The 12,327-nt window shown below is 37.2% G+C and overlaps 1 protein-coding gene across 1 annotated transcript; it reads right to left on the bottom strand.

The window, feature by feature from the left end:
- Nucleotides 1-10,919: 10,919 nt before the first annotated feature.
- LOC107802242 (ras-related protein RABA5a-like) lies at nt 10,920-11,833 on the bottom strand. The gene is made up of 2 exons (XM_016625701.1): nt 11,494-11,833; nt 10,920-11,257 (listed from the first exon to the last, which is right to left on the bottom strand). Exons 1-2 carry the CDS (start codon nt 11,831-11,833, stop codon nt 10,920-10,922), a joined length of 678 nt encoding a protein of 225 aa, XP_016481187.1.
- Between the last annotated feature and the right edge of the window lie 494 nt (nt 11,834-12,327).

The raw sequence follows: 12,327 nt of genomic DNA, 5'->3' as shown, positions 1-12,327 counted from the left end.
GCAATACCATAAATAGGGGGAATAGGGAAAAAATATTTTTTAAATTTTTTTCTCATGGAATCAATAGCAAGTTGATAAATTTCCCCACCCTCTGAAAAATGATCAAACAAATTTGCAAGTTCTGCAATATAAACTAAACAGTTAGAAATAGTAGGATAATATTGCCCAGAAAATTCATTTGTAGCAATATAGAATTTTTCTAAAAAATCTACAAGTATTTTAACATTAGCCCAATCCGCATTTGTAAGGTGCTCATCATCATCACTTACATGAGCATTAAACGTTGAGTTTATGGGGTTTCTATATTCATATGCAACAACCAAACTTTCATACATGTAATTCCATCTAGTTGGACAAGGCTTAGGAACCTTTCTTTCTCTTAGGCCAAATTCATCGCATCTTTTAAAATATTCTCTAAGTCTACTTCTACGGTTTGAATAAAAAAGCCAATTAAGAGCCATTTTAACCTTTTCAATTTCAACATTTAAAATTCGCATACCATCACCCACAATTAAATGGTAAATATGACAAATATATCTAACATGAAAAATGTTACTAAATACAGGACTTAGTATAGTGGTAAGCAAGGCTACAACATTTGTGTTACTAGTAGCATTATCCATTGAAACTGACATTATTTTATCACTAATGCAAAAATATCTACAAATATCCGCAATCGTGCTAGAAATAAACTGCCATGTGTGACGTGAATTAATTATTCTATAAGCAATAATGCGCTTTTGCATTATCCAATGCTCATCAATCCAATGACTGGTAACAGTAAGGTAATCACAGTCATTACCACTTCTACCAATATCAGTTGTAATAGCAAGACGATAATTTATATGAGTAAATAAATATCGCAAATATTGTTCATATTCATGTTTATATTTATAAATATCACTCTTTACGGTTGTACGAGGAAAACCTTTATAAGTAGGATTATAAATTTTTCTAATATAATGCACAAAGTGGGGGTTAGAAGAAAAACTATAGGGTAAGCACATAACAGTGACCATTTTTGCCAATTCTTCCCGATCTTTTTTTTATCATAATATAAAATACCACCGGTAATAGTGTTAATTCCCGGTTGAAATTGATTTGACCCGGTACTAAGGTCAGCCTGACTAGGTGCACTTGTCCCCTCAGCCAAAGCTTTCATACGAAAATATCTAGCTTTATCTTGAGGGTGTAGCAATATGTGTCTAGTCAAACTTTCCGTCCCCCCCGACTTCCAACATATTGAAAAACTAACTATTTGCCACAAGTTTTACACTTAGCCCTATTTTTTCTCTTAGTTGAGTAAAAAATTGCCAAACAAGAGATGTTTCTGCCCGTTTAGAAGGTTGTCTAGAAAAAAATAGGGGCACTAATAGGAGGGTCAGACGGGAGATCATCTAGATTATTATTAGTTGGGTTAACTTCAGGAGCTGGACTAGTGGGTGTATCATCATCCGGTTGCGTTTCATCAAAATCTATTTCTTCATCATCATTTTCATCAATAGTTGGATTACCATAAAGAGTATTCATATATTCATGGTTTAATTGTTCACCGGGTGCAATATTATGGCAAAATTGACTCTCGGTAAATTGTAATAAACTATTATCGCTATCAAGAATAGGAGGTGTAGGACGGGTAACATGTTTGGGTCGGGGAGCCAGGGGAAGTGGATGAGGAACATATTGGCCACTAGATTCACCACTCTTCGATTTTTCCTTATTTTTACTAAATATATTTTTTAAGGAATAAGCCATCTTAATTAATCAAGCAAATTAAATAAAACAAACAAAATTATAATATTAAAACTTAAGAGTTGGAACGAGTTTACCGAATTGGCGAACAACTTGTTGGAAATTGATTATCGTTGAAGACTTCAATTCACCAACTTCACAATTGTTTCACAAATTGTAACAATAAAGTAAGCAATAGTAGCAATTATAGAAGTAAATTAGAGAGAGATTGTGATAGATTGATGATTTTATAAGAAAAAAATAAAATAATGATGGGGTATTTATAGTTGAAAATAGGGAAAAAGTGTAATTATAAAAAGTTTGGGATTAAAACAAAGTTGGGGGGGGGGGGGAGGGGGTTATTTCATAAATAGCCAACGGCTATTTTTGACAAAAAATTAAAAAAAAAAAAAGCCGTTCGGACCGTTTGGCCCGCTAAGGGACCGGGCCGGTCCCGGGCCCTGGCGGGCCAAATGGTCCCGGACCTGACGAGCCCAAATCATAGGACCGGCCCACGAGACCGGACCATGCCCGCTAAAACCGGACCAAACGGTCCTGGCCCGTTTAGTCGTTTGGCCCGTTTGGCCCGCGGTCCCGGGCCTGGACCGACCCACTTGCCAGCCTTAGTGGGGCATATTATTTCAAAATCAGCTACAAGTCTTCTGGAGTTTCTAACTCCTGAGAATTCAGTGCTATCTTAGAATTCTCCATTGGCTGAATAAAAGCCATTGACATCATATTAATTTGACCGGTCTTGCTGAGTACTTTCTGCATTCTCACATCTACTATGACCTTAAAAGTTCCTGGTTGGCTGCCCCTTAGAGAAACCTTTTTTCCACCCATTTGGAACTCCATTTTTAGTAGTTTGAAGTTCCACCTTATATCTCCCAGAGTAATAAGCCATTGTATCCCCAACACCATATCAGCCCCTCCCAATGGAATAACCAACATGTCAGACTTGAAATCTACCACCTGCATTTTTCACGTTACTCCTTAGGTCATCATCAAACTATGAACCTTATTACCGTCAGCTACAGATACATCGAATGAGGGAATGTTCATCAATTTACCCCTTAACATCTTGGCTATTGTTAAATTCATAAAATTGTGGGTCGCTCCTGAATCAATTAAGACATGTATCATTTTGCCTTTGACTGCCCTTTTTACTCTCATTGTTGTGTAATCACTGGTACCATGCATTGCATGAACATATACTTGAGGTTTTAATTCCTCAGAGTTCTGCTTTTCTCCTATCTCCTCTTTCCATATGCCTTCTTCTACATCTTCATACATCTCCAAGATAAACAATTGGTTCCTTAGATTGTATATATGGTTAGGAGTGTATTTTTCATCACACCAATAGTAAAGACCCTGAGCCCTTTTCGCTCCATCTCTGCTGTTGACAACCTCCTAGTTCCTTGAACTGTAGGTTTGTTACCTGCATTGTTGGGACCATTATGCCCAACCATCCTGCTACTTCCACCATTCTGTCACATACTTGAACCTTTAGAGCAGGTACCCCAAGAATTACTAGGATTTAGGAGTAAGCATCTTGAACTCCTCACCAAGGCTTGAGTTTGTCCCTGCTGTAGTTTCAGAGATTGCTCAACTAGTCCAGCTTGACTTTATAAGTGTTCTTGGACTCAACATACGTACTTGCACCTCTACCTCATGCTTCAAATTGGCCAAGAAAATGCTAATTTAATGTTCTTCTGTCAATTCCACCTGATTCAATAGCTCATCAAAATTATCAAGGTATTCTTGAACACTTCTCATCTGTTTAAAGGCAACTAGTTCTGCCATGGGGTTTGCATGTTCCACATCTCCAAACATAATATGAACAACTCTTACATAATCATCCCAATTTGGAAATCTTCCCATTCTAGCTTTCATATACATTTTGTGCCATTGTAAGGCTTTCCCTTCCATGTTAATACACGCCGTTTGAACCTTATTATCTTTCAAAATTTTCTCATAATCAAAGAATTGCTCTGCTTTGTACAACAACCCGTAAATGTCTTCCCCATTGAACCTAAGGAAATCGAATCTTTGGTATCGACCATTAAGGGGAATATTGATACCTGGAGCGTGGAATCCCTCATTTACTGCCATTACCAGCAGCCATATCTGCTAACATTTGTCGAATCTCACTCAAGGCATCTTCATGCCGATTGCCCTGCATCCGAACTTGTTCTCGCAATTCATCCATTTCCCATCTCAATTCACCATTTATGGTGTTCGTCGTTGTTGATTCCGGCATCGTTCCGCCCAAGATTGCCACTTTGATACCAATGAAGTGAGCTCAATGAAGAACTCAAATATGCAGTCCTAATGAATTGGGATGGAGAACAATTCCTCAACAGAGTTGCGTGAATTGATTAAGCTAGAGAATAGAAGAAGAATTGGAAATAATATTATTGATTGTAACGATACATAATGAATTAGAATGCCTCAAAACTAGCCAACTAATAGATACGTGTATTGATACTCTAACTAACTTGGTTGGCCCCTCCTAACCGACTAACGACCTCCAAGTAAAAGACTATAATGCCCTCACTATACAATTGCTATGTAATAAGAACAACAACAACAACAATAACAAAAAGAGAGAAAAAAAACAAAAGATAGAATTCCTAACTTATGACTTATGCTTAAAAGTCACTTATAATAAGCCCATCCAAACAGGTTAAAATTCTTAACTAGCAATGTTATATTATGGAATATTGGACCGTTAAGGCTTAATATATTCACAAGATGAATGTCATACAAAGTGTATCTTATGATGTATGTGCAACAAAATTGAATAAGATCGCCAAACGATCACATCTATTTATGGATGCATGTATTAAAATGAGACGATCGACTAAGATGGTTTGATTATGTCATGGACCTTCACATGCACCGATCCACATGTGTGACAATATGGTGATTTAAGGTGAAAGGACACGATAAACGTCCAATGAAAATTATCAAAATTCATAAAAATCCAAAAACTTTTAGGAAGCAATGCGGACTTATCAAGAATTAAAAAAAAATAAAAATGAAAGCAAATCCATATATGCTATTCAAAGTAGTTGGTAAATAGGATTAGATTCTACAACTAAATCCTTTTTATTTTTATTAGAGACTTGTATGCACGTGTATAGATGTAACGACCCGGCCGGTCGCTTCGAGTATTACAATACCGTCTCCTCATTTACTGCTCAAATTGTGAATTGCGGTTGTTATTTGACTTGTCGGGGTAATTGGTTCGGGTTCGATGAGGTTTGGGAATGATTTGGAACACTTAGTTCCAAGGTTTAAAACTTAAGTTGAAAAGGTTGACCGGATGTTGACTTATGTGTAACGACCCCGGAGAATTTTTGCTAAGGAAAATAAGGTTTTGTGGTGCCGAGGCTCGGACTTTTTAGGTTGAACAGTGCACGGGGGAGTTAAAGGAAAAACATTTTGGCAGAAAGATGTGTTTCTGCGGTCCACTTTGTGGCCATAAAATCACTCTACGGGCCGCATAATGGGCAGAAGCTAGGCAGGTGTGAGTGTAAATCTGTGGTGCATTATGCGACCGCAGAACAGGTCTGCGGGCCGCATAATGACCGCAGACTGAAATAGTATTGCACAGTTTTGGAGGGACTTTTTGCGACCCATTTGTGGGCCGCAGAAGCATTATGCGGTTGCATATGCGACCCGCAGAGTGTGTTTCGGAGCTTCATTTTTTTGGTTTTATAAACCCGACCCCAATTCTTATAAAACACTATTAGGGATCATTTTTAAGGATTTTATATGATATTTTAGAGAGAGGTGAGAGCATCTTAGAGAGAGAAAGTGAAGACCCAGTCATTTGTCCATCAATTCTTGTTCAAGGTTTGAAGATTTCACAAGGATCTTGCTAGGACTTCAAAGAGGTAAAAATTTCTAACCCTAGTCTTCAATTTCGAGTTTGGGTAAAGATGTGTGATTGGGAGTATGATTCTTGAGTGTATGAGTATTATTTATACATACACGTACCAATAAGGTTGGTGGAAAGATTGTTGAGTTCAAATGGTAAAGATTGAGTTGAAAATTATAGAAATCTTCAAAGACTTTAATTGAAGATTTGAGGGTCGAGTTGATGTCGGAATTTGGTGAAATTTATATGGTTGGACTCGTGGTTGGATGAGCGTTCATAGTATATAATTTTTGTCGGGTTCCAAGGCGTGGGTCCCACGGGCAATTTTTGAGTGCAATTTCGGATTTTGTTGGAAAATTAGTATTTTCATATGGAATTAATTTCTATAATTTGAATTGATTGAATCGAATTAATATGACTAGATTGGAGGCATTTAGAGGCCGATTCGCGAGGCAAAGGCTTATTGGAATAAAAAATTGCTCGAATTGAGGTAAGTAACAGTTCTAATTTTGGTCCTGAGGGTATGAAACCCCGGATTATATGTTATGTGATCGGTTTTGAGGAGACGCACATACTAGGTGACGGGCGTGTGGGTGTGCACCATAGGAATTGTGACTTGGTCAATTTTCATGGAACTATGTAGTTGAATAATCTGTTGTTATCTGTACATTCTCCATGTAGTAGAGAAATTAAACCACAAATCATGTTTAGATTATGTGTTGGTACTGTAGAGACCCACAGAGGTCGTGTACATGTTGAACTATCTGCTAAATTGTTGTCTTTTACTTAGTTACAGTTTACTTGTTTATTTTATCTCAGTCTCTATTGTTCATTATTGATGCATCATATCATTGTTGTTTGGGCTGATTTTTTACGATTATTGAGAGCGCGAGAGACTGGAGAGATTTATGACTGAGTGAGTCTGAGGGCCTGATTGTGAGATATTATACTATAGCATGTGAGATATTATACTATAGCACGAACTGCCTGATTGTGAGATATTATACTATATTTCTGAAGCATTATGCGGTCGCATATGCGACCCACAGTGTGTTTCGGAGCTTTATTTTTTTGGTTTTATAAACCCGACCCCAATTCTTATAAAACACTATTAGGGATAATTTTTAAGGGTTTCATATGATATTTTAGAGAGAGGTGAGAACATCTTAGAGAGATAAAGTGAAGACCTAGTCATTTGTCCATCAATTCTTGTTCAAGATTTGAAGATTTCACAAGGATCTTGCTAGGGCTTCAAAGAGGTAAGAATTTCTAACCCTAGTCTTCAATTTCGAGTTTATGATTCTTGAGTGTAATAGTATTATTTATACATACACGTACCAATAAGGTTTGTGGAAAGATTGTTGAGTTCAAATGGGTAAATATTTGGTTGAAAATGGTAGAAATCTTCAAAGACTTTAATTGAAGATTTGAGGGTTGAGTTGATGTCGGAATTTAGTGAAATTTATTTGGTTGGACTCGTGGTTGAATGAGCGTTCATAGTTTGTAATTTTTGCTAGGTTCCGAGGCATGGGCCCCACGAGCGATTTTTGAGTACAATTTCGGATTTTGTTGGAAAATTATTATTTTCATATGGAATTAATTTCTATAATTTGAATTGATTGAATCGAATTAATTGTGACTAGATTCGAGGCGTTCGGAGGCCGATTCGCGAGGCAAAGGCTTATTGGAATAAAGAATTGCTCGGATTGAGGTAAGTAACAGTTCTAAATTTGGTCCTGAGGGTATGAAACCCCGGATTATATGTTATGTGATCGGTTTTGAGGAGACGCACATGCTAGGTGACGGGCGTGTGGGCGTGCACAGTAGAAATTGTGACTTGGTCAATTTCCATGGAACAATGTAGTTGAATAATCTGTTGTTATTTGTACATTCTCCATGTAGTAGAGAAATTGAACCACAAATCATGTTTGGATTATGTGTTGGCACTGTAGGAACCCACAGAGGTCATGTACATATTGAACTATCTGCTAAATTGTTGTTTTTTACTCAGTTACAGTTAACTTGTTTATTTTATCTCAGTCTCTATTATTCATTATTGATGCATCATATCATTGTTGTTTGGGCTGATTTTTCATGATTATTGAGAGCGCGAGAGACTGGAGAGATTTATGACTGAGTGGGGTCGAGGGCCTGATTATGAGATATTATACTATAGCACGTAAGGCTGCTTATCGGGCGGATTGGGCGGTTATATACTCTTAACGGTTTGGCTTATCGGTTATCGGCTTTTAAATGTATTAATCCGCTAGCCACCCGATAAGATATCGGGCGAATTGGTATCGGTTTAGCTCTTATCGGGCCGCTATCGGGCGGTTTATCGAATTATTTGTTGACCGCTATGACTCAAAATAAAATTCCTATGCTCAACAGACTACATTCCAGTCTATAGAATATGGCACCTAAGAAGAGAGCTAAATAGAAGAAATAGAGAGATGTGTATTCCAACGTATTTCCCAGTAGAATCATCTCTGGAGATGAGCCTATTAACAACTTATAACTATCAGAAGAAATAGAAGAGAACACTGGGTATAATACATGACATCAAAATTATCTAATAGTAACTAAATAGAATAGTAAATTATAACTAAATGTCTAATAGTAAACTAGTAATAGAGAATAGAGATAGAGTACTGGAAGTGGAAGAATGGTTTTTGATTATTTAATATATATATATGGATAAAATTAAATTGTATATACATACATACATATATATATTCTTAACGGGTTAACGGATTATCCGTTAAGAAAATTGAATAATCCGCCCCCAAACCGATAAGCCGTTAATAAAAAAATTTCAATCCGTTCCCCATTCCCCGTCCGTTAAACCGTTAAACCGATACCAATAAGCCATTAAGCTTCGGTTTCGGTTCGGTTTTCGGTTTCGGTTCGATTTTGAACACCCCTAATAGCACGTGAGTTGTCCGTGCAGTACGTGAGTTGTCCGTGCAGCACGTGAGTTGTCCGTGCTAATCCAGATATTATACTATACCACGTGAGTTGTCCATGCAGCACGTGAGTTATCCGTACGGATCCAGATATTATATTATAGTACGTGAGTTATCCGTGCAGATCCAGATATTATATTATAGCACGTGAGTTGTCCGTGCGGATCCATATATTATATTATAACTCGTGAGTTGTCTGTGAAACACGTGAGTTGTCCGTGCGAATTCAGATATTGATACTATAGCACGTGAGTTGTCCATGTAGCACGTGAGTTGTCCGTGTAGATTATATCTCTTGGGATGAAGAAGCCCCTCCGGAGTCTGTACACACCCCCAGTGAGCGCATGTACCTACTGAGTGCAAGTGCTAAGTGGTGAGTGAATGAAATGGCTGAGTGACTGTGGTCCTGAGAGGATGCATTTGATTTCGTTCTTATTGCTCTACAGTTGTCATATATCACTGTGTTGGAAATTTCTGAAAGATATTATCTTCTTTTTTAGTCGAACTTGATATGAAATTACTGTTGTGTCCTTAAATGTTGAACATAGAAGCATGCATATCTTATTATGTTGGAAAATACTGTAATTGGGCTCAACTGTGAAACTCGTCTCTATCTTCAGCTCTTTATTTAGTATTGTTACTTGCTGAGTTGGTTGTACTCATACTACACCCTGCACCTCGTGTGCAGATCCAGGTACCTCCGGACACGGTGGTTGCTAGTTTTTTGGAGCTTTATCTGTGGAAACTATCGAGGTAGCTGCTTGGCGTCCGTAGACCTTGACTCTCTTCTGTATTGTTCTACATTTTTCAGACAGTATTTTTTTATCAGTCAGACTTTGTTATCATTTAGATGCTCATGTACTTAGTGACACCGAGTTTTGGGAATGTATCTTATGTCAGTAATTTATGAGATTTTTCTATGAAAATTCAAATATTATGATTTCAAACTTAAGAGAAAATGTGGCTTATTGAGGTTGTCAGTTTGCCTAGTATTGAGATAGGCGCTATCACGACAGGTTAGGATTTTAGGTCGTGACAATAGATAAGTGTGAGATTTAAATCCTTTAATTTGTCAAGACATGATTTTTGTATTAGACATTGTGAACATGACTAGAATAGAATGGATACAGAAAATTAATATACTCAACTCTAACTAGCTTAAGATTGAGGTATAGTGGATCAATTGAATAATTTTCTAAAATCACTATTGTTTAGTGACTATTAACTTCCTATAACTACCATATATATAATTACTTCCTATATCTACTATTTAGTTGTTATGCGATTGTATTCGCTGTATTCACGCTACTGTATTCATGAATACACTAGCAGAATTCGCCTAAAAAATAGGGGAGTCCAACTGTGCGACTGTATTCGCTGTATTCGCGCTACTGTATTCATGAATACAGTAGCGAAAATTCGCCTAAAAATAGGAGAATTCAGTTGTTTAATAACGGAAAGAGGATCAATTAACGTGTATCACTCCTAATTTAACTCAACAAAATCAATTCTACATAAATTTCGCTGCTATTGTATTGTATTCCATGTATTCGCGCGACTGTATTTATAAATACAGTGAGGTAATAAAAAAATAGAGTACATACCATTCTGTTCAATTCGACTGTATACATTGTATTCAATTCACAGATATTCATTATTCACCATTATACATTGTATTCAATTCACCATATTCAATTCGACTGTATTCAAACAACAAAAAATTACAAAACACAGTGATATTCGGTTGTATTCAAAAAATACAGACTTTCAGAATACATAAATGCAGGCGAAAAAATAATATATTTATAAAAAATATAATGTATTTGAATATATTTGTACAGAATATAATGTATTTGTATTATTGTATGTGACTAAATAGCAAAGACCAGAAGAAAGTTCGCCGGAAATGACGTTTTCCGGCCAAGCAAAATACTATATACATTGTATTAAAACTAAAAATGAAGACGAACAAAATACTGTATACATTGTATTAAAGCGACATATGCACTCCTTTTTCAGAAGTTTGCCGTCATAGAAGCCTATCAGTCCTGCTTGACCCGCCCTCATCAGCTCGCCCTCCATCATGGGCGTCACAGAAACACAGACAGAAAAGAAGCAGCTGAACAAATTGAATTATACAAAACTGAAAACTCAAAAACAGTAAAAAAAAAAAAAAAAAAAAAATGGATCTTCTCCCGTTGAGATAATTTACATTTTCTAAAGAAAGTTTAACTTTTTCTTCAACAGTAACAGGAAATTGAATTACACCAATGGGAGAAGAAGTGTTGACATGTCTTGGGCCTCACAAGAGGAAAATGTCCTCCCCATACTATAGCTTAAGATGAACAACATCCACCTTTCTTTTTTTCTGAATCTGTTTCTTGGTTTCCATCAGCTTGCAAAACCACTGTCTTACCATTTGCTAGTCGCCCCGAATCCTTTTTCTGGAGCTCTTGAGATTGAATAACCTTCCTGCTTAGAATATTATAGATCTCCTTAACAACCGTCTGAAAAGCGGAAGCTACATTCGACGAATCCAAAGCTGAAGTTTCAATGAAAAATAGTCCCTTTGCCTCAGCCAAGGCTTTGCCTTCTGCTGTTGTAACCTCCCGAGCATCTTTGAGATCGGATTTGTTGCCAACGAGTATTGTCACCACATTCATGTCGGAATGAGCTGTCCAAAAAATTAAAGATACAAGTCAACAACAATGCTTGCCAAACAAAACATAAACTAAATGGGCAGCCTAGTGCACTAAGCTCCCGCTATGCGCAGGGTCCCGGAAAGGATCGGACCACAAGGGTCTATTGTACGCACCCTGCATATCTGCAAGAGGTTGTTTCCACGGTTCGAACTCGTGACCTCCTGGTCACATGGCAGCAACTAAAAGCATAAAATAAATTAATAGCATATTGTAAGTTCATTAAGCCACCGACCAATGCTATCAAAAGTCAGGCGCCTACTGATATCATAAACCAGAAGAGCTCCAACTGCACCTCTGTAATATGCAGAAGTAACTGCACGAAATCGTTCTTGACCAGCCGTATCCCATATCTGTGCTTTAACCTCCTTTCCGTTGATGTCCATCTTTTGGGTCTGAAATTCTACTCCAATTGTCGATTTTGAGTTCGGATAAAATTCATCTCTAGCAAATCTAGCAAGCAAATTGGATTTACCGACTGCAGAATCACCAATCAAAACAATCTTGAAAAGGTAATCCTCTTTTTTCTCTTCCTCCGAATGTAACGCCATCTTCTACACCGCATAAAATGGAAGCAGCTAGAATACCATAACTACTTATCTATATAGCTAAGATGCAACAGCCCTTTTCAGAATCTAAATCAGCATGTGTAGGCCCTCGGGAAGAAATCTCAAAATCAGGGTTGGCTAAAAAGGAAATACCAAAAAAAAAAAAAAAGTGGTAAAAGTTCTGTCTGAAGATGGCACTACAACATACAATGTGCTGTGCACCATGAACTACAACTTCCCTCGTCCTCCCGTTCTAGTTCAGTCCTAGAAGGAAGTGACAGCTTTTAAATATCTGCACGAAAGGACTTAAAGTTGCAGCAAAGAATCGAGTACAAATTAAAAGAAACAAGTTTCCATGCTTCGATTGGATATAATCTAAACATAATAGGGATAAAGAACGAGATAGTGTGAAATCAATCAGATATAATGTCCCACCACCTGCTAAGTTCCCACTCCCTTGCTCCTTGCTGCCGAGAAGTTAAGCTCAAACCTGAAAG

The sequence above is a fragment of the Nicotiana tabacum genome, chromosome 13 (genome assembly GCF_000715075.1).
Source record: "Nicotiana tabacum cultivar K326 chromosome 13, ASM71507v2, whole genome shotgun sequence".
Classification (NCBI taxonomy): Eukaryota; Viridiplantae; Streptophyta; class Magnoliopsida; order Solanales; family Solanaceae; genus Nicotiana; species Nicotiana tabacum.
This window is presented reverse-complemented; position numbering and strand designations above follow the sequence as displayed.